This window comes from Tamandua tetradactyla, chromosome 13 (assembly GCF_023851605.1).
Source record: "Tamandua tetradactyla isolate mTamTet1 chromosome 13, mTamTet1.pri, whole genome shotgun sequence".
Taxonomy (NCBI): domain Eukaryota; kingdom Metazoa; phylum Chordata; class Mammalia; order Pilosa; family Myrmecophagidae; genus Tamandua; species Tamandua tetradactyla.
Genome location: NC_135339.1, coordinates 908,944 through 932,638, shown reverse-complemented (window position 1 = coordinate 932,638; position 23,695 = coordinate 908,944). Strand labels below are relative to the sequence as shown.

The window sequence follows — 23,695 nt, the reverse complement described above, 5'->3', positions numbered from 1 at the left end:
TGGAATGAGAGTTTCTGTCCCCAGATGTGTAGCCTCAAGTAAACCCATCAGGACAAGCACAGGCACTGACACACTCGCAGGACACGACTCGCCTGTGACTTACCTGGTTTTTAGCCTATTGGACTCACTGAATCCAAGATTCCTGAGGAGAGGCAGGGATACAAACAGGATGGACAGTGCTGCAAATATCATCCAAGTGTCACTGCCCCTCTTGATGAGGCAATGCATGGTCTGCCATTTATTTCTTTCCCTTTCCTGGAGTAGAGTGTGTTTTTCCTAGATCTTTCCTCCCAAGTTGAATTGGTTTTTCAAAAATGTCTTCAGCTTCCTGTTTCAGAGTGCTTCTGAAGGTTAAGGCCATTATTCCTCAGTTAAGAGAGGTGAGGTGGTATTGGACGTGTATTCCCTATTGGACTTGGTCTCCTCCCCCTTTACACTGGATCCCAACAGTGCCCATAGGATATTGGTTTTGTTTGCTTTCCCCATGCAGATTAATCATTTATTTGTGGTGGAACTAGGGAAGTGGTTGTGGGTGCATTTCTACAGTTTTGCCGTTGTTCTCCCCAAGTACTGTTATGAGTAATTGTTTTGTTTGTTTTGTTTTTCTATTGAGCTTTTTGGTGTATTCTCACTATTCTGAAAGAAATGCCTACAAGGCAATATGGATATGCTCAATATGAGATTCACTCCAGAAATTCTACCACACTCAGAGCTTAGTGTCATAACTAAACAATAACTATTTTAATCTTCTCAGTAACTTATATGAGTTCTGTAAATACTTATACCAAATAGTACTCCTCTGACTATATTTTAGGATTTATCTTTGCTCTGTAACTTCAGTTCTGTGATGCCTGGGATACATATTGATACCGTGCAGTTTTTCCAGTTCTCTTTTTTTGTTGTTCATGTTTGAATAACAGCAAGATTTTTCTGGCCTATATATGTCCAATATGAGTTGCAGATTGCATTGTAATATAATGAACTGGAAAAATAAAATACGAATCAGCAGGTTAAAAGATAAACAAATTTAGGCAAATGGAAACACTGAGGTACTACTTAGTATTCAGACCAACAAATGCTGGTCCCACAACAACATAATAGTAGATTACAATAACTATGCTGAGTGAAAGACTCTAAACAAATAAAAGTACATAACAGGTGTTTCTTCCCAGGATAAGCAGAATATTGCAGGCTTTATCCTGACCAGAAATTATTTCTGAGGCTAATTCCAGAGTAAGTATGATCAAGAAATAGTGCTTCCTTCTTTGCTCACAGCCCTCTCATGGAATTGAGGTTCAATTCTGGGTGTGGTTCCCTGAGAATAGCACTTTTTGGCTCATACCTGAGAATAGCACTTTTTGGCTCATACCTGAGAATAGCACTTTTTGGCTCATACCTGAGAATAGCACTTTTTGGCTCATACCTGAGAATAGCACTTTTTGGCTCATAAGTCTATAATGCCAAGCCAGGGGCAGAAACCCAGAGGGCCTCAATCTGTCCCCTCCCTCATCAAATACTCATTCCCTAGAGGAGTGGTTTCTCTCAGAATGAACTTTCATTTTCCCATCCCTAGCTTTAGAATTCTAATCCAAGATCTTAGCTAAATTCATTTGAATAGACTTGGGAGCTGTTTAAATCTAAAAAGTGGGCATTGTGGTGAAGGGTAGTGGAAGACACCTAATGAAGACAAAGTCTAGGCTTAAGACCTAGGAGTCCACAAGTGAGAAATGGGGAATAAGACAGTGGAGAAGAGAACTCCTTTTTTAGAAAACAAAATCACATTAAGCACTGACCTCATAACTAATCATCAGAAGTGTCCAGTGTCTAGATGTATTTAGAGCTCAGAGTATTTGAAACAAACAAAGGAACTGGTCAACAATTATGTTCAACAGTGAGGTGTGGCCAGTAGAAGATTTGAAGACAGGACTACCAGTACAGCTCTCATGCCAAAGTGACTGCGGGAATAACAAAATCAGCATCTACCTGAGGAAAAATATCAGAGACAACACAGTGGTACAATAATACTTCACAGAATTATTCCAGCCACTGAATATTCAGCCACTGCATTATTCCTAAACAATTAAGGAGGGTAAAAACAAGCATTGGTGGGGGTGTGGGAGACCAGCAGTATCTGGTTTTATATATATATATTATTCAGACTGCCCATTTACCAGTGAGAATTATGATATACACAATGATACATGAATATATGACACACATACTAGAAAAATACATGCAAAAAACTGACCTATGCTTGCAGGATAGGTCATACATGACAAGTGAATATTTCAAAGTAACCATAAAAATTATCAAGGAAAGCTTGATTAAAGTAGTATGGAAGATACACTGGCAACATTAAAACAAATATTATCAATAAAGAGACAATAATTTTAAAAAGAGCCAAAAGTAAGCTCTGGAGATGAAAAGGATAATACCTAAAATTTTATTAAAAATTACCATACATGTTCAACTATAAATTTGAAATGACAGAATTACCAGAATTATTAGAATAACTAATTAGAAGGTGGCATTCTTGCAAAAATAACAGAAATAACAAAAATTATAAGGAGCAATTTGAATAACAGTGAACCAAAAAAATTAGAAAACTTAGAAATATTGCTAGAAACACACAAAGCAATGAAACAAAATACAAAAGGTATAAATAATCTGAATAGACATATAACAAATGAAGAGACTGAATCAGTAATCATAAATACTTATTTAAAAAAAGCAAAGTTAATAGATTCACAACTGTATTCTACCTATCATTCAAAGAGTAATGAATCACAATTCTTCACAAATTGTTCCAAAAAAATAAAAGAGAAAAGAACTGCCCAACTCATTACATAAGGCCTAATTTTGCTGACTCCAAAACCAGAAAGAGTCATCAGAACAATAGAAAACAACATATTGATTTCTCTTCTGAATATGGGAACAAAATCCTCAACAAAATACAAGACTGAAAAATCCAGTAACATATAAAAATTATGTGGCATTAACAAATGACACTTGTCCCCAGAATGCAAGGTTGACTTTTTATCCATCAATCAATTAATATAATACATGAAATTAATACAATAAAAAGGAAAAGGGCATGATCATTTCAATAGACAAGGAAAAATACCTGAAAAATCCAAAATCCTTTTTTTTTTTTTTTTTTTTTTTTTTAAAGAGAGAGGGAGGAAGGGAAGGAAAGAAAGGAAGGAAAGACAGAGAGAAGGAAGGAAGGGAGGAAGAAAGGGAAACATCTTTAAACATTTTCTTGTTTTATTATATTTTGTTTGTTTGTTTGTTTTACATGGGCTGGGGCCGGGAATCGAACCGGGGTCCTCCGGCATGGCAGGCAAGCACTCTTGCCCGCTGAGCCACCGCGGCCCGCCCCCAAAATCCTTTTATGATAAGCACACTCAACAAATAAGCTACCTTGTTATAACACATTTACAAAAAAAAAAATGACAGGCACCATTATTAATGCTAAAAGACTGTATGATTTTTCCCTAAGATCAGCAATGAGAGAAAGATGTTTGTCTTGGCCACTTCTATTCAACATTGTAGTAACTGTTATACCAGTGCAATAAGGAAAGAAACAGAAGTAAGATTAATATATATTTGAAAGGAATAATTTATATAAACTGAAATATAGAAAATTCTCAGGAATCTCCAATAATCTATTAGATCTAAAGAGCAAGTTCAGCAAATTTTCAGGAAACAACATCAACATACTAAAATCAATTGTATTTCTATGCAGTGTCAATGATCATCCCCAAAATGAAATTTTAAATTTCCCTTGAAAATAATATCACAGAATATAATAGTAAATAATTCAGGAATATATTTAATGAAATGTGCTAAAATGTAATCTGACAAAAACATTTTAACACATCTAGAAGGAAATTATAGCATAAATAAATAAAATTGAGAATAAGAAATAGAAAAAATTAGCAAAACCAAAAGTTGGCTCTTTGAAAGGAGCAACAAATTTGTCAAATACTTAGTAGATTTACAAAGAAAACAAAGAGAAAAGATACAAATAAATAAATCAGAAATGAAAGGGGGTCATTACTACTGACTCCAGAGGAATAAAAAGCATCATAAGAAGATACTATCAACATGTATGTCAAAAAATTAGACAACCTAGATGAGATGGGCAAATTCTTAGGAAGAAATGAACTACCTACACTGAGTCTACACAAAATAGAAGACCTCAATAGACCAATTACAAATTAAGAGATTGAATCAAGCATCATAAATCTCCCAACAAAGAAAAGCCAGGACCAGACAGCTTCACAGGTAAATTCTAGCAATCATTCCAAGAATTAATACAAAACCTGCTCAAGCATATTCTAAAAATCATGTTGTTGTGAGGGAGGAAAAACAGACAAAAATAATATAAATGAAAGATACATTAGGAAGTCTTCCATATTTCCCAATTTCAAAAGTTACTATAATTCAATGGTATTTAAGAAAATGTGGTCCAGAAAAATGGGTAAACATATGGATCAATTAAATGGGGGTTCAGAGTAAAAATATAAACCCATGCATCAATGAGGAGCTTACTTTGACAATGCTGCCAAAACTATCTTATGAGAAAATAATCATATATCAATTATAATTTTCAAAAATGCTGCTACAAACAAGGAAATAGATCTCTAGGATGCAGAAATAGTGATATAATGACCTGTGAATAGCCAGAGACTCCTTTAAATAACTTGCATATATCTTGGTTCTCTCTACATTCTTCAGGTGAACACTAATTCAGCAATACCAATGTTCTCATTACTCAAAGAGGGATGCTGTAAATCTCATGAGGCATGTCTCACTCCGTTCTGGAACTTGGTTCAGGGGAGCAGTCACATCTAGCGTTGGAGAGCAAAGGCCAGATCCAGTGCTCTGACCACAGGTTTTCCAAAACTTCCATGTTTCTACATAAAATTTTATATCTCTAAAGTAGAAATAACGCTGACATAGCCTAACCACAGTGGCTGTTCATACGTATAAATGGAAAAGGACCATGGGGTGAAGTGCTCAGTTCAGCACTATCATATAGCAAGGAATTATATTTTCCCAAACACTATCATTGCCTCCCAACTCCCCCAGGACACTCACATCTGCTCTGGGCACACTCCTCTACCAAAGCTCCAAGCTCAGAGCTTACTATATAGTAGGAGAACTTGGAAATAAGGTCCTTCCCTTTGCTGATGTACACCAGGCCAGCCCTGACCCCTCAGCTCCAGGTGAGAAGCCCCAGTCCCGGGATTACCAGCAGCTCCTATTCAGTGATCAGGACAAATGAATAAACATGGTGTTGGGTTTACCTGGGTTTTCTGTATCACCATTTTATAAGGACATTTCATGGGGAACCACATTGAGTGAGTTGATAAGAGTGAGAGAAACAGTGTTTGGAACTAAGAAGTCACTATAGCAGGGTTGCTGGATACAAGAGACCTTTTGTTTAGGTTATTTCAGTCATTTCAGTTGAGGCATGGCCAAGGTGGGTCATAATCCTTTTACTGGAGTCCTTTATAAGAGGATGAAAGACAAAGAAAGAGAGAAACTGAGAAAGAAGGACATGGGGAAGCTATGAAAGGAAGCCATATTTGGAGCTGAAAGCAAATATGGTGAAAGTAAAAGAGAAGAGAGAGACCACCAGACTTGCCATGTGCATTGCCATGGAGCAGGAAAGATGAGTCTTCAGTGTCCAGATATCATCTTGATGATGCCTTCATTTCGATATTTTCATGGCCTCATAACTGTAAGCTTGTAAGTTAATACATCCCCATTGTTTTGGTATCCTGCATTTTTGCAACTTCAGCAAACTAAAACACTGAGACAGACACATTGAGGGGAGGCCATAGAACCCAGACTCAAGCTTACTTTGCAGAACAGCTCTCAGGCCCAGGATCAGGTGCAGAGAGGGTACAGGCTGGTTTCCATTTTGGTCTGGAGTTTCCTCTACATCTAATTTCCCTCCAAGAACCTCTCTAGATTTAGAATTTTGTGACTTCCATTGAAGTATATGAATTAGGAAAATTTCACTGTACTAGGAAGAAACATATTCACGTTTACTTTCCCTTATGGATGCATAAATGGCTCTGCCATGCTCACCTAGATTTCTGAGGCAGCTCAAAGCAGCCTGATGAGTCTTTTCCAGTCAGCCTCAGAAAAGAGACATCGTGGGGATTCCCTTATTAGACAGTCTTTGTGATTCAGGTTAGAACCAACAGCAAGGCTGTTCCATGATCAGCATCCTATAAACCACAGTGGATTTCACGCCTGCTTCCCCTCCTCACACAAAAGTGAATATGTCAGATACATTCCAGAATATCTGGGCAGAAGATTAAAAAGTATTTGCAAACTCCCCTTGAGGGCCTGGGGAAAAGGGAGGAGAAATTATACTTCCCCACCTGGTAAAGACCTGATGTTCTCACGGTCGCTAGGGAATACAATTTTACCGGCCAGGCCCTTGGTCTTGGGGCTTGCCCTCATACAACGTATTCCTGCAAAGGAGAAGCTGAGCCTACTTAAGATTATGCCGCAAGTGCCACCCCTAGAGAACCTCTTTTGCTGCTCAGATGTAGCCTATGTGAACTCTGCAGCTGAACTCACCGCCTTCCCTTCTACATGGAATGACTCCCAGGGGTGTATATCTTCCTGCTAACATGGGAAATGACTCCTAAGGATAAGCCTGGCCCTGACATTGAAATATTGTGAATCTTCTTAACCAAAAGGAGGAAGAGAAGTGAAACCAAAATTTTAGTGGCTGAGACATTTCAAATAGAGATGAGAGGTCACTATGGAGGGTATTCCTATGCAGTATATAAATATTCCTTTTTAGTTTTGGGTGTATTATATGGTAGCTAGAGGGAAATACCTGTAACTGTTGAACTGAAATCCAATAGCCTTGATTCTTGATAACTGAGTAACTATAGAGCTTCTAAGTTGTGACTGACACTTCCTTCATCCTGTGAATGGACAGATGAGGAAGAATAAAAAATTGGGGGTGTACTGATTTGAAGTTATTGTGTACCCCAAAAAAGCCATGTTCTTTACTTCTCATTCAATTGTGCTGGGTAGTTGTTTTTTATTGTTTCCAAGGAGATGTGACCCACCCAATTGTGGGTGGTAACCTTTGATAAGATGGTTTCTATGGAGGTGTGTCTCCACCCATTCAAGGTGGGGTTCCTTACCGGAGCCCTTTAACAGGGAACCATTTTGGAAAATGCTTTAGAATCACCAGAACCAACAGAGCTCATGCAACCAGAGACCCTTGAAGGAAAATGTCCCCGAGGAGGCCTTACGAAATGAGAAGAGAAAACTAGCAGACGTCACCATGTGCCCTTCCAGCTGACAGAGAAATCCTGAACTTCATGAGTCCTTTCTTTAAAGTTAAGGTATCTTTCCCTCAATGCCTTAATGTGGACATTTTCATGGCCTTGGACCTGTAAACTTGCATTTTAATAAATTCCCCTTTTTAAAAGTCAGTCCTTTTCTGGTATATCACACTCCGGCAGCTTACAAATTAAAACGGGGTGGGGTGGGGGGAATGAGGGGTATTCAGTGCTCTTTTTTACTTTTATTTTTATTCTAATATTTAGAGTAATGAAAATGTTCAAAAACTGATTGTGATTATGAATGCACAGCTATATGATACTGTGAACCACACTGATTATACACTTTTGATTATATGCATTAAAAACAGTCCTTTTTTGTTGAAGCAAAGTTCAATAACAATTGTCATAACCATTTATACATGCCAAGAAACAGAAGGATAACAGAAATAAGTTAAAGAACTTTAAACATACAGAGATTCTTGTACATAAAAGGTATACTGTGCTATGAGGATAGAGTGAGGCACTGCTGATGTTCAGCTTGGAAAACCTGGATATCATGCAAAATAGTACACTGCCTTTCTACTGGCGCTAAGAGCCCAAACCTGGGTCACTATCTGGCCCTTCTCCAGCCAAACCCATCTTCATCATGTAGTCAAGTCTCTGGGGGGCCAGTCCCTTTTTTGGAACACAGAATGCCAAATTACCAGCCCAAAGAAACCTTAGCCTCAGGTTAAGTTTTGCCTCATCTAGTTTGTATGGATGAGAATCTTCCCTGAATCCTGTTTTGGAGGGCAGATGCTTACAGAGAGTTTTGGCAAAATTTAAGCTGAAAGCTACAGCATCCACAAATGTACACTCAAGGCATGTCAAGGCTTGGAATGAACCACATGGCAGTAAGAAAAATTAGGAAGGGGGCTAGGATCTCCCCATGCACGGAATGTATTTTACTTACAATTTGGTATTTTGATTTAAAACTTTCAAATGCTTCACCATTATCTTTATGGACTTCCATTTAAACTGTTACGCCAGGCACCACAAGAACTGAGGACATGACTGATGTTACACAATTATGTTAAGTTCCATTATGCACATGAGACATACATGTTTTATAATACGTACCATATGTACATACATGAAAGTCCTATGTAATGCAGGCATATTTCACATATACAATGTTGACATCCTGATGACAATTTATCTCTGCTTTTAAGAGATTAACCTTAAATGGTTGCCTGGGGTTAGGGTTGGAGAAAGCGTATAATTATTAAGGAGTATTGCAAATCCTTGTGATGGAAACCTAATGGAATATAGATCTCAGAAGTCCTTTTTGGTTCTGTATCTGTGTTGATGGTTACTCAAATCTAAAGATGAAAAAATTTCACAAAACCAAACACAGAGTGGATATAAAAACTGGTGAAATCTAAATAAGGCCTATACCTGATTTAGTAGAGTACTAACACCAATTTCCTATTTTTGAGATACACACTAGTTATGTAAGGCAGTATCACTAGAGGAACCTTGGTAAAGGAAGGGCACATGGGAATTTTTGTACTATTATTGCAACTTCTTGTGACTTTTAAAAAAATATTTTCAAAGTTTACATTCCACAATAAATATCTGTAAATTACTATTTATTATACTTTAAGTCAATTATGTCACCAAATCTGAAACACAACTTCTAATATTATATTGTTCCTAAAAAAAACTTTAAATTTTTATTTCTAAACTGACAGATTCCCCTTCTGACATATAAATTCTGCCATAATCTAGTTAAAATTTTGCTGAAAACTTTTAAAAATTCAAAACATTTCTAAGGTTTTAAGACAGTATGAATTATTTGACATTTGTGGAATTTCATTTCTTACAAAGGTTGTCTTATATTCCGTGCAATCAATGTGTTTTTATCATGACTGAAGTAAAACAAGGTCAGTTTTTGGATGAAGATTATCGAATATTCAGGATGTCACTAGAGCTTTACCCTCAGAGTGAATTCTGTGAATTTTTGTGGAGGCAGACATCTGGACGAACATTAATAAGTCATTTCATTCATAAGGTTTTTCTCCTATGTAGCTTCTCTGGTGCATTCTCTGATGCACAATGAGATTTGACTTCTGAGAGAAGGTTTTGCCACATGTATTACATTTATAGGGTCTCTCCCCTGTGTGTGATCTTTGATGCTTAGCAAGGTCTGATTTGCGGTAGAAGATTTTCCCACATTCACTGCATTCACAAGATTTTTCTCCTGTGTGAGCTCTGTGATGTACTGTGAGGGATGATTTGTGACTGAAGGATTTCCCACATTCATTACATTCATAGGGTTTCTCTCCCGTGTGCTTTCTCTGATGTAAAATAAGTACTGACTTAACACAGAAAGATTTTCCACACTCGTTACATTTATAGGGCCTTTCTTCTGTATGAGTTCTCTGATGTACAATTAGAGCTGATTTATGGCAGAAAGCTTTTCTACATTCACTACACTCATAGGGTTTCTCCCCTGTGTGAATTCTCTGATGCTGAGTGAGCTGTGTTTTCTGACAGAAAGTTTTCCCACATTCACTGCATTTATAGGGTTTCTCCCCTGTATGCGTTCTCTGGTGTAATATGAGGGCTGACTTGTGGCTAAAGGCTTTCCCACACATAGTACATTCATAGGGTTTCTCGCCTGTGTGTGATCTGTGATGTTTAATGAGATTTGATTTCTCCCAGAAAGTTTTTCCACATTCACTACATTCAAAACGTTTCTCTCCTGTGTGTACCCTCTGATGTCGAGTGAGGTGTGACTTCTCCCAGAAAGCTTTCCAACATTCATTACATCCAAAGTGTTTTTCTTCTTTATGAGTTTTCTGAAGTTCTGACAGGTATAAATTCCTACTGAAATTGCTACTACTTTCATTACATTCACAGTGTTTCATATACATTCCATGATGGTTCAAGAGACTCGACTTCACACATAAGGCTTTCTCACAATCAGTAAATTCATAATGATTCACCCTGGAAGGAGCTATTGGATGGAACAAGAGAGAGGAGCTATCATAGAAAGTTCTCCCATATTCATTACGTTCACAGTTATTCCCTTCTGTGTTTTTTCTCCCATATGTACTGAATACTGCCTTTTCATGGGCAGCTTCCTGACATATATTATATTCAAAATATTGCTCTACGGGTTGAATCTTTTCATGCTGGTTAGTGTCCTCATTATGGTTGAGGGTTTTCTCATTTTGAAAAAATTGAGTTTTCTCTCCAATATTAGTGTTCTCATGTTTAAAATGGAGTAGTTTTCCACAGTCGTTAAACTCATCAGACTTCTTTTCTAAATAATTCCTCCTACTAATAACTAATTCTGAAATATAGTTCAAATTGATTCCACATGAGTTACACTGACACAGTATTTTTCTTGAGAGAAACAAATCTCGATCCAGGTTAAATGGCTTTTCTATTACATTATCTCGTTCCTTAGTTAGAGATTCATTATTGATGAAGACAACTTGCAAAAAATGTTTCTCTTGGTTTTCATATCTCCTCTCTTTCAGGTGATCATATTTCCAGACTTCTAGAAATAAGAAAAATTAATCTTACTATATAATATTAATATATTTCCTATGGAATAGGACCTATATATAAATGCTCTATATCATAGTTAACACTTTGGTTTACTGATCAGTCTCCAAAGCTAAAAATAATCACAGTTACATGTTTTTTTCTATTTACTTGGCTTAGGGGTAAAAAACAACATAGTAACAAAAAGCCTGGTCTAGAGGGGAAAGGGAAAGGATACCGGGCATTAGAACACACACACATTCGCCTCTAGGTTACTGAAGAAAAACAGCAATGGCCTACATCTGAAATCTCCATGCATCCTGAAAAAAATATGCACTAAATATGATACACTCATCAAATATAACAAATATGACAAAAATGAGACTAAACATATTAGTCATATCAATAAATGCGAATGGGCTCAACTTACCTATTACATGAAACAGATTTTGAAATTGGGTCAGACAAAACTCAAATCTATGCTTTAGTAGGAAAGATATCCTTAAAAACATGATTCAAAAAGGCTAAAAACAAAAGGATGGGCAAAGTTATTCAGGCGAATAGAAAGATGGGAAAGCACATTTTGCAATTTTGAAATCAAAAGGATAAAGAAACACTTTACAATGTTAAAAGGCCACAATTATAAACAGAGAAATAAGAGTTTTCAAAATCTGTAAATCAAGCAACCTGAGAAAAAAACCAACTTCATGAATGAAAACCTGGAGAAGGACAAATAACAAAAATGCATTAAGAAGAAAAGTATTTCAAGATAGATGAAATACAAAATTTGGGGCATAGAAGAGCAAAACATAATAATAAGATTTATCTTATGAATCGATATTTGATTTCATAATGTAAAACCTACTATAGAATATACCTCCATCACAAAGGCACTTACAAGATTCACAAAAACTGGCCATGTATTAGGTATAAAGAAAGCATCATTAAGTTCTGTAAAAAGAACATGCTCAGGTTAACAATGCAATAAAACTAGAACATAAGGGACAAGAAAGGAGCTTTAATTTCGATTTAAAAAACAAATAATTTGCTATTAAATGAAAACAAAGACTGAAGATTTCTAAAAATAATTAAACTACTACAAATCAGGGCACATGCAGTGATCAGAAGAAAATTCACGGCACTAAATATTTTTAATCAATGAAGAAATAAATATAAATAGACTAAATTCTCAACACAAAAAACTAGAAAATAACAGTTGAAACAATAAGAGAGTTCATGAAAAAACACCTGCTCTACAAGAAATACTAAAATGAATGCTACAGACAGATAATAAAGACATGAGAGAAAGGTCTGGACAAGAGGGTAGAAATGTATATTATGAGTAAGGTAACTAAAAGGGTACAAATGGAGAAAAAAGTTAAGGTATGTCATATAAAATCCAAAGGACAGAGACCATCAGGAGATAGAAATAGGGTAAGATATTGGGTAATTGGAGCTGAAGGGATACAGACTGTGCAACAGGACTGAATACAAAAACTCAGAAATGGACAGCACAATACTACCTAACTGTAATACAATTACGTTAAAACACTGAATAAAGCTGCATGTGAGAATGATAGAGGGAGAGGGCTGGGGACACAAATGAAATCAGAAAGAAAGATAGATGTTAAAGATTGAGATGATATCATCTAGGAATGCCTAGAGTGCATAATAATAGTGACCAAATGTACAAATTTTAAAAATGTTTTTGCATGAGGAAGAACAAAGGAATGTCATTATTGCAGGGTGCTGAAAACAGATGATAATTAATAGTTTAAAATCTCACCTGATGTGTGAGACTAAAGCAAAAAATGTTTATTTGTTACAAAATTTATATTTTGACTAGTGCATTTCCTAATATAACTTATGTAGACAGTTTGATTGAATGCCATAAGTATTTGGAATCTCAGGTTGGACATGAGATTTTGTTGGTTTGTCCAGAGTGATGCCCCGATGAATCCCAGAGTGATTCGATCAGTGAGTGGAAAAGTATTTGCAAATCCCCCTTCGGGGAATGGTGAGAATGGGGAGAAATTCAGCTTCCCCAAGTTGTTCTTGATATTCTCACAAGCAGTATGGACAACCAAAGCTATAGGCTGAGCCCCCAGTCCTGGGGTTTATTCATATGAAACTTAACCCCACAAAGAATAGGTCAAGCCTACTTAAAATTTAGGCCTAAGAGTCACCCCCAAGAGAACCTCTTTTTTTGCTCAGATGTGGCCTCTCTCTCCAGCCAACAAAACAAGCAATCTCACCACCCTCCCTCTGTCTACGTGGGACATCACTCCCAGGGGTGTGGACCTTCCTTGCAACGTGGGACAGAAATCCTAGAATGAGCTGAGACTCAGCATCAAGAGATTGAGAAAACCTTCTCGACCAAAAGGGGGAAGAATGAAATGAGATAAAGTGTCAATGGCTGAGAGATTCCAAACAGAGTTGAGAGGTTATCCTGGAGGTTATTCTTATGCATTAAGTAGATATCACCTTGTTATTCAAGATGTAATGGAGAGGATGGAGGGAACTGCCTGAAAATGTAGAGCTGTGTCCCAGTAGCCATGTTTCTTGAGGATGATTGTATAATGATATAGTTTTCACAATGTGACTGTGTGATTGTGAAAACCTTGTGTCTGATGCTCCGTTTATCTACCTTGTCCACAAACAAGTAGAACATATGGAATAAAAGTAAATAATAAGGGGAACAAATGCTAAAATAAATTTAGTTTGAAATGCTAGTGATCAATGAAAGCGAGCGGTAAGGGGTATGGTAGGTATAATCTTTTCTTTTTTTCCTTTCCTGTGTTCGTTTTATTTCTTGTTCTATTGTCTTTTTATTTCTTTTTCTGAATTAATGCAAATGTTCTAAGAAATGATGAATATGCAACTAAGTGATGATATTGTGTATTACTGATTATATATGTTGATGTTTTATTTGGTTTGTTAATTTTTTAAATTAACAAATAAATTAAAAAACAAAAAAATAAGGAATAGGGGGAACAAACATTAAAATAAATTTAGTCTGAAATGCTAGCAATAAATGAAGGTGAGGGCTAAGGGGTATGGTATGTATAATATTTTTTCTGTTATTGTTTTATTTCTTTTTCTGTTGTCTTTTTTATTTCTTCTTCTGAATTGATGCAAATGTTCTAAGAAATGATGAATATGCAACTATGTGATGATTTTGAGAATTACTGAATGTATATGTAGAACGGAATTATTTTGTTTGTTTGTTCTTAATTTTTTTAATTAATAAATAAATTTTTTTAAAAATCCAAAGGACAAAATGGTTGAAGAGAGCACAACCTCTACAATAACATTAAACGTTACTAGATTAAACTCCCCAATCAAACCAGCATAATGGATTAAAAAAACAGGATTCACTACATGTTATTTACAAGAGACTTACTTTAGACCCAAGGGCAAATATAGGTTAAGTGTGAAAGGTTGGAAAAAGATATTTCATGCAAATGACAACCACAAAATAGTAGGAACAGCCATAATATCAGACAACTTAGACTTAAAATGTAAAACAATTAAAAGAGACAAAGAAGGACACCCTGTATTAATAAAAGGAACAATCATCACTAAGAAATAACAATCACAAATAATTAGAACCCGAGCAAGAATACACCAAAATACCTGAGGCAAACACTGAGAACACTGAAGGGAAAATAGACATCTCTACAAAAATAGTTGGAGACTTCAATACGCCACTCTCATCAAAAAAACAGAACATCTAGACAGAGAATCAATAAGGAAAAAGAGGTCTTGAAAAATATGATAAATGAACTAGACTTACCAGATATTTACAGAACACTGCAGCCCACAACAACAAGATATACAGCTTTCCCAAGGGATCTTGGATCACTCTCCAAGAAAGACGACATGTTAGATCACAAAGCAGGTCTCAATAAATTTCAAAAGATTGAAATTATACAAAACACTTTCTCGGATCATAATGGATTGAGGTTGGAAATCAACAAGAGGCGGGGACTTGAAAAGTCACAAATACATATAGACTAAAACAACACACTCATACACAACATCTATCAAGGACGAAATTACAAGAGAAATCAGTACAGGATAATGAAAATTAGAACACAACATAAAAGACTTATGGGATGCAGCAAATTAAGGTAAAGAAAGGGAAAGTCATTGCCCTAAATGCTTACTTAGAAAAGAAGAAAGGGCAAAAACTGAGGGATTAACACGTCACCTGGAGAAAAAAAAGAAAGAATAGCAAACTAATGCCAAAGCAATCAGAAGGAAAGAAATAACAAATATTAGAGCAGAAATAAATGAAAGGAAAACACAAAAACAATAGAGAACATCAACAAAACCAGATATTAGTTCTTTGAGAAAATCAATAAAATCATTGGAGCCTTAGCTGACAAGGAAAAAAAGAGAGAGGATGCCAATATAAAATCAGAAATAGGAAGGAAATATAACTAAATACTGACATGGCAAAAATGGAGACAATAAAATGATACTATGAGCAACCAAATTATAACAAACTAAACAACTCAGATGAAACGGACACCTTCCTAGAAGAATGAACAACTAATACTGACTTGAGAACAGAAATCTTCAACAAACCAACCACAAGTAAAGAGATTGGATCGGTCTCAAAAAACAACCCCCCCCCCCAAAAAAAGAGAAATTCACATGTGAATTCTAACAGACATGAAAGAGGGAACTGATACCAATCCTGCTAAAAAATCTTCAAAAAAAGCGAAGAAGCAGGAAAGCTATCTAACTCATTCTATCAAGCTAACATCACCCTAATACCAGAGCCAGACAAAGATACTACAAAAAACAAAATCACAGATCAATTTCTAATGAATACAGACACAAAATCCTCAACAAAAGACAAATTAAATTCATCAGCACTTTAAAAGAATTATAAACCATGATCAAATGGATTTTATTATATGTATTCAAGGGTGGCTCAACACAAGAAAATCAATTTATGTAATATACCACATCAATAAATCAAAGGAAGAAAAACCACACAATCATTTACACCGTTGCGGAAAAGGCATTTGACAAAATTCATTATCCTTTCTTGATGAAAACACTTCAAAAGATAGGAATAGGAGTAAACTTCCTCAACATGAAAAAGTTCATATAAGAAAAACCCTCAGCTAGCATCATACTCAGTAGGGAAGGAATGAAAACTTTCTAAGATCAGATACAAAGATGCCCACTGTCACCGCTGTTATTCAACACTGTGCTTTAAGTTCTAGTTAGAGCAATTAGGCAAGAAAAAGAAATAAAAGGCATCCAAATTAGAAAGAATGTAAAATTTACATTGTTTACAAATGACATGTTACAATATATAGAAAATGCCAAAACATCTACAGTACAGCTACTAGAGCTAATAAATGAATACAGCAAAGTAGTAGAATACAAGATCAGCATGCAAAACAGTAGTGTTTCTAAACACTAGTACTGAGCAATCCAAAGAGGAAATCAAGAAAAAAAAATCCATTTACAATAGGAACCAAAAGAATAAAATATTTAGGAATAAATTTAACCAAGGGCACAAAAGACCTATACACAGAAAACTACAAAATATTGCTAAAAGAAATCAAGGGAGACCTAAAGAACTGAAAGAACATATCATGTCCATGGATTGGAAGACTAAATATAGTTAAGATGGCAATTCTACTTGAATTTACAGATTCAACACAATGCCAGTCAAAATCCCAACAACTTACTTTGCGGAAATAGAATAACCAAATGTATTTAGACAGGTTGCCACAAATAGCTAAAAATATCCTAAGGAAAGATAATGAAGTGGAAGTCCTCACACTACCAGACTATAAGCATATTAAAAGCTACAGGGGTCAAAAGAGCACGATGGCTCTTGCTTCTTAGCTCTTTCTTTGCAAGGGTGCCTACATGTCCTTCTCACATATGTGTTTTCTGCCTGCTCAAAAACAAAACAGCATAACACTGGCATAAAGCTACTTGTTATACTGAGCAATGAAATCAAATTGCAAGTTCAGAAATAGACCCCTGCATCTGCGGACAGTTGATCTGACAAAGTTTGCCAAGTCCACTCAACTGGGACAAAGCAGCCTCTTCAACAAATGGTGCCAGAGTACTGGATATTCTATATGCAAAAGTATGAAAGATGACACACATCCCACACATTCTACAAAAATTAATTCAAAATGGATCAAAGAACAAAACAGTAGAGGTAAGACCATAAAAGTTTTGAAGAAAATGTAGGGAAATAAAGATCTTACAGGAGGAGGTGGTTTCCTAGACCTTAACTTCAAAGCACAAGCAATATATGGGACCTCCTTAACTGAATACTTTTGTGCCTCAAATCACTTTGTCAGGAAAGTAAAATCACAGCCTACTCAACGGGAGGCAATATTTGGAAACTACCTAATTGGATAAGGGCTTAGTATCCAGAATATATAAAGATATACAACAACTCAACAACAAAAAGACAAACAACCCAATTAAAAAATGGGCCAAAGATACTACAAGACACTTTCCCAAAGATGAAATACAAATGGCTAAAAAGCATATGAAAAAGATGCTCAACTTCACTAGCTATCAGGGAAATTCAAATCTAATCCACAAGGTCATTATAAAATGAGAATGGCCATTATGAAAAAAAAAACAATACATAAAACTACAAGTTTCTAGAGAGGATGTGGACAAAAAGATAAAAAGGCACACTTATTCACTGTTGCTGAGAATGTAGAATGGTGCAACTGCAATGGAAGGAAGTTTGACAGTTCATCAGGATGCTAAGTACACAACTGCCAAACGATCCAGCAATCCCATGTCCAGAAGAACTGAAAGCAAGGACATGACTGGATATGGCACATCAATGTTTTTAGCAGCATTATTCACAATTGCCAAGAGTTGGAAAAGGCCCAAATATCCATCAACTGACAAGTGGATAAACAAACTGGTATATACATATGATGGAATATTACATAGTTGAATGATGCAATTAAGTCATGACACATGTAATAACATGGATGAGTCTTGAGAACTTTATGATGAGTGAAATAAGTCAGAAACTTAAGGACAAATACTAAATGGTCTCACACATATGAACTAACTATATTGAGTAAACTCTGAGAGTTAAAGTTGAGAATACAAGTTATCAGGTGAAAGGAAAAAGATAGACAGTGGACATTTGTTGCTTAAGGAGTACAGAAGGTACTGGTAAGATCCAGAAATGGAAAGCACACTACTGTGTGAAGGCAGCACAATATTACAAGTATAACAAACAAAGCTGACTTTGAGTATGGTTGAAAGAGGAAGGCTTGGGCATGTATGGCAACAGAAGGAAAGATAAAGGATAAAAAGTGGGACTGTATAACTTAGTAAAACTTCAAGTGGACGATCATGATGAAATGTACAAATAAAGAAAGGTTTTACATAAGTGAGAAAAACTGTCACTATTGCAAGATATTAAAAATGTGATCGTATATGGAAAAAAATACAATTAATGAAGATTAAGGTATGTAATTAACAGTAACACTGTAATATTCTTTCATTAATTGTAAAAACACAATATACCAAAGCTAAATGTCAATAGGAGGGAGACATAAGGGAGGGGTATAAAATCTGATTTTCTCTTTTTTTTTCCCCCTCTTTTTTCTTTATGGAAGAAATGGAAATGTTCTCATAAAGACTGTAGTGGTGAATGCATAACTATATTCAGGAGCCAGTGACCATACACTTAGGATGGACTGTATAGTGTATGAATAAAATTGTTTAAAAATAAATGGAGAGATATAAGGGTTAGAGAAGATCTGGAAAGAGATATATACGTATTCACTATTGGTAAGAAAGTAGAATGCTGGAGGCTCCTGTGGAGGGCAGGTATCATATGATGCTGCAATCCAGTTACTAGGTATATCCTTGAAAGAACTGAAAGCAGAAGTGCGAATAGACATCTGCACACTAGTGCTTATGGTGGCATTATTCACGATTGCCAATGGATGGAGGTGGCCCATGGGTATATCACTTGATGAAAACAAGGGTGAACTGGTGTATACATACGATGAATACTGTGTGACTATAGAAAGGAATGAAGTCATGTGGCATGCAACAAGGTGAATGAACCTTGAGGGCATTATGATGTGCTAAATAAGCCAGAAAATAAAGGACAAATATTGTATGGTCTCACTAATATAAACTAAGTATAATGAACAAACTGAGAATTAAATTCAAGAGCACAGGTTATAAGGACATACAAAGTGGACAGAGATTGAGTAATCAATGATTAAGGAATAGAGAATTTTCAATGAGGCTCACTATAAAGGTTGCTAGACTGTAAGCTCTTGGAGCAGTCACACCTATTCCTAAGTTTCAACTGTTATTTATAAATTTTGAGAAACTGTGTTCATGTATAACCTGGCAGTTCCCTGGAACTTTGGTATCTGTGCGACATCTGAGATTCAGAGTTAAAGATCTGAGCTCTGAAAAGTCAGAATTACTCCATACAGCACCTGTTAAAGAAGCTGAAGAGATCAGACTTTCAATTAGAGATATGAATGAAATGGAACTGATTAGGACTAAGGTAAATCAGAATACAGGGTAAAAGATGATATCTGTATTTTAAAACCTCAACTTCTGTGTAAGGAGCAGATATTTATTTGGTCCAAAATATAAATTTTCTGTAGCACACTATCTGATTTAATCTGTCTGGTCAGTTTATTTAAACAATCTCATTACATGGAACCTAGAATAGGGAATGAGACCTTATTCTATACAGGTTATTGTAATATCCTGATACATTCCAGAGTGTTTGACAGAAAATGAAAAAGCATTTGCGGAGTTCCTTGAGGGTCGGAAGAAAAAATGTGAACTATGAAGCTTCCCCACCTGGGGAATTCCTTACATTCTGTCAAGCATTAGAGACTCCCAATTTAATAAGCCAAGCCCTTAACCTTAAGGATCACTCTTATGAAACATATTTCTGCAAAGGAGAAGCTAAGCCTACTTATAATTATGACTAAAAGCCACCCCAACAGAACCCCATTTGTTCCTCAGATGGGTCATTCTCTACGCCAAATGGCAAATAAAATCTCTACCCTCCCTGCTATGAAAGACATGGCTCCCAGGACTGTAAGTCTCCCTAGCAATGTGGGACATGACTCCCACTGACGAGCCTGGCCCTTGCATCATGAGATCAACAATGACTTCTTAACCAAAAAGGGAAAGAGAAATGAAAAACATAAAGCTGCAGTGGTTGAGATTTCAAAGAGTCAAGAGGTTATTCTGGGTACTCTAACACAAGCTTCAGCCAGATATTATAAATTTCCACTGTATGCCAAGCCCCAACCAACAGTATTCCTGACAACCAAAAGAATACCCTGGGTTCTTACTAAAACTCTATAAAGTTTTACCTGTTAAGTTTATTGTTTTTGGAAACTTACAGCCTCCAGACAGCTCCCATGCCAAATAAGCTCTGAAACACAGAGGTACCAGTCTCTCCAAGAACATCAACCAGTTTCATTCCTCTACCCCATAATGTCAATACCCTGTTGCAGTAACCTTGAATTTGGAGCTATAAGTACCATAAAACTGGGTATAATCAAAGTTGTTTTCTTTAAAAACTTCTCACATTTTCTGAAATGTATTAACCTATTATACTGTAAGTATATTTCTGTGACTTGATTTTTCAGTCTAGTGTTCCAAGATTCTATAATGTTGTTGCACAAAGATATATAACAGACCACTTTGAGAATACGCAAGAATTTTCATATTGATTCTATCGGGTGGTCATTCATTCAAACATAATTCTACATATCTGTGTACCTGGAAAACTACGCGTATAGCAACACTACCCAAAAGTGGCTAATAAGCAAACTGTATGTCACCAGTACATGACAAGTTAAATATAGAAAGTGACAGCATTTAGAAATTTTCATAGCAAACTAAAAGCAACTTCAGTGAGATACAACTGAACGATAAGTTGTACATTTTCATACAACTTGATAAATTTTATCCTAAGTATATAGCCATGAAACTACCATGAAAATCAAGGTAGTGAACAAATCCATTACTTCAAAAGATTCCTGATGTCCCACTGTAAACCTCCCACCTGCCCTTACCTGACTCTCCTCCAACTTCAGGCAATTACAGATCTCCACTCTGACACTATATATTAGGTTTGCACTTGTGGGAATATTAAATGGAATCATGCAGTATGTACTCTTTCTTTCTGGAGTCTCTCACAGTTATGTTGAAATTCATTCATGCTGTTGGGTACAACAATAGCTACATGCAAAACAATGAAAGTAAACTCACCCCCAAAGAACACACACACACACAAATGAAAATGGGTCCTAGACCTAAGTGTAAGACTACATTGTAATAAAAATATATAGGATTGAATTCTTGTATCTTTACATTAAGCTAAGCATTTTAGACACCACAGAAAAGCACAAGTGACAAAATAAATAAATGGGATTTCATGAAATTAACTCTTGCTCCAAAGAACAAAACCAAAATACTGAAAACCCACACAACAGAAAATATTTTCAAATCATAATCTACAAGATTATTATACAGAGTATGTAAAGAACTCTTACAACCCATCAATGAAAGGACAAACCTGGTCTCTCAGACTCCATATTCCTTTACTTATGAGAATGCCTACATGCTCCTTCTCTGTATGTGTACATAATAAATTTCCTACCTACTTGCTCTATCTGCGCTGTGCCTTTGAACTCTTTTTTTGTGGCGCAGCCAAGAACCTGGAAACCAAAATCCAGTAACATAATTTGGTGAGCTAGCCAGGAAGCACTTTTCTCCAACCAACAGGACTGGCAGTCACCTCTGGTTTAGGCCCAAGGGAAATGGGTACATACCAATGGGAATGTCTTCCCCTGAAAGCCAAAAGTGAGGTTTACAGGATAAGCAAAATCCTGGCTATCCTGATTGGAGTTAGCTGAGCCAGAAAAAGGTGATAAGCCCCTAGTTCATCCCAAAATGAGCATGCAGGCCCTCTTGCTCTCTGCTCACCTACAGCAAAACTCTGATGACTAGTGTTTTGGTTTGCCTAATCTGCCAAATTGCAATATATCAGAAATGGAACAGCTTTTAAAAAGGGAATTTATGTTGCAAATTTACAGTTCTAAGGCCACAACAATGTCCAAACTAAGCCATCCAGGGAAAGATACCTTGATTCAAAAAAGGCCAGTTGCCCAGTGTTAAACGCCTCTGTCACGTGGGAAGGCACGTGGCTGGCATCTGCTGGTCCTCTGGCTTCTGGTTTCAAAAAGCTCCCCTGGAGGCATTTTCTTTCTGCATCTCCAGATGTCTGGATCTTGTATTGTCTTTGTCAGCTCTGACGCTTCTGAGGGCTCTCCAAAATGTTCCCCTTTTTAAAGACTCAGGTAAGCTAATCAAGCCCACATTAAACGGGTACAGTCACATCTCCAGCTAATCAAAAGGGTAGACCCACACTTGGGCATGCCACATCTCCATAAAAGTAATCTAATCAAAAGGTCACACCCACAACTGAGTGGGTCAATCTCCATGGAAACAATCTGATCAAAGGTTTCCACCCTAAACAATAGGTTTAGCCCCCCAACATGGGTCAGGATTAAAATATGGCTTTTCTGACATACATAATAGTTTCAAAACAACTGGCTTCTATTCCTCTCTGGGTTCTTCCATCTCATCTCCTACTACATCTCAAATCCCAGCACATTTTACTATTAGCACCTCTGAGGGTGTTGCCCAGTACAGGCAGAAATCACTGGCTGAGGAAATTAGGCTGTTGGGTATGCATTCACTTTGTTGAAAAAGATTTATAGTGCAAGGGATGGATGGAGGGAGCCTCACTCCTGGCCTTGTCCTATAGTATGCCCATATGCAGACCCACGGATTGCTGGAAAAGTATAATAACCACATTTTATTGTACGACTGGCCTTTCCTGGAACATTCCCACTTAAGGGGAGCCTGATATCATTTTGCACATTACTTCCCTCTGGCCCAATCTGGAGTGTGTCTGTGGCAAATCCTTTCCATTCTTGTAGGCAGTAAATTCTGAGCACAGATACTCAGGAAGATGATTGGGTTGGCTCAGGTGTATCGGGATGGTCCCAGGCCATCCATCTCCTGAATCTTCAAGAGTCACAGGGATGCCTGGGGATAAAGAGCTTGATCCCATGGACCCAAGGGATCAGTGCTGAAAATGGGATAGACACCAGTACTGAAATCTGCCTTTTTCTCTTCTCTCTCTTCCTTAGACAAGGGTGGTGTTTCTAACACTCTGACCGACAGTCCACTGAGCTGCCTGCTATGAAACAGGAATAACCTTCCTACCATAGAGCTAAAAATGAAAAGGCTTATTTTCTGCTGGAATACTGTCTGGCCACAGTAGCACCTGTAATGTGGCCAGTGTTGTCTCACAAATAGGAAAAATCAGTTCTAACTCTTTCCTACTGTTGAACCTCATCCCTCCACCCCTAAGTTGTCACTCGTGTTATGCCCATGTCTCAAAATCCATTAAAGGAAAAACCACCTGTTCTTTAAAAAACATGAAAAAGATGTGTGACCAAGGCAATTAATCGTAGTACACTAAGGGAAATCATTCAGTAGAAAGAGGAAAACCCAGCCATGTTCCAGAGGAGAAGAGTGGAAGAAGATACTAATGTAAACCTGGTGTGCTTATTTGAAAGGATTATATGCCCTAGAAAAGCCATGTTTTAATCCTGATCCATTTTGTGGAGGCAGCTATTTCTCTTAATCCTATTCAGTACCGCAAATTGGAAACTATATTAAATTATCTCCACGGAGATGTGTCTCACCCAATTGTGGGTATTAACCTTTGATTA

The 23,695-nt window shown here is 36.6% G+C and overlaps 1 protein-coding gene across 10 annotated transcripts in view; it reads right to left on the bottom strand.

Moving 5' to 3' along the window:
• Positions 1–23,695, bottom strand: part of LOC143653459 (zinc finger protein 33A-like) — a 122,252-nt gene that overhangs the window by 41,780 nt on the left and 56,777 nt on the right. For 6 of the 10 annotated variants that reach the window (XR_013161295.1, XR_013161299.1, XR_013161300.1 and 3 more), the window contains 2 exons: positions 6,872–10,881; positions 104–1,983 (listed from right to left, as the gene is read on the bottom strand). Coding sequence is in view for 1 of the 10 variants with exons in the window: in XM_077124485.1 (XP_076980600.1) it covers positions 9,374–10,881 (1,508 nt within the window). In the remaining 9 variants the exon portion in view is untranslated. Of the gene's footprint in view, positions 1–103; positions 1,984–3,930; positions 10,882–23,695 lie in introns of those variants that run through there. The other 4 variants (XR_013161298.1, XR_013161292.1, XR_013161293.1 and 1 more) reach the window with 4 other exon arrangements.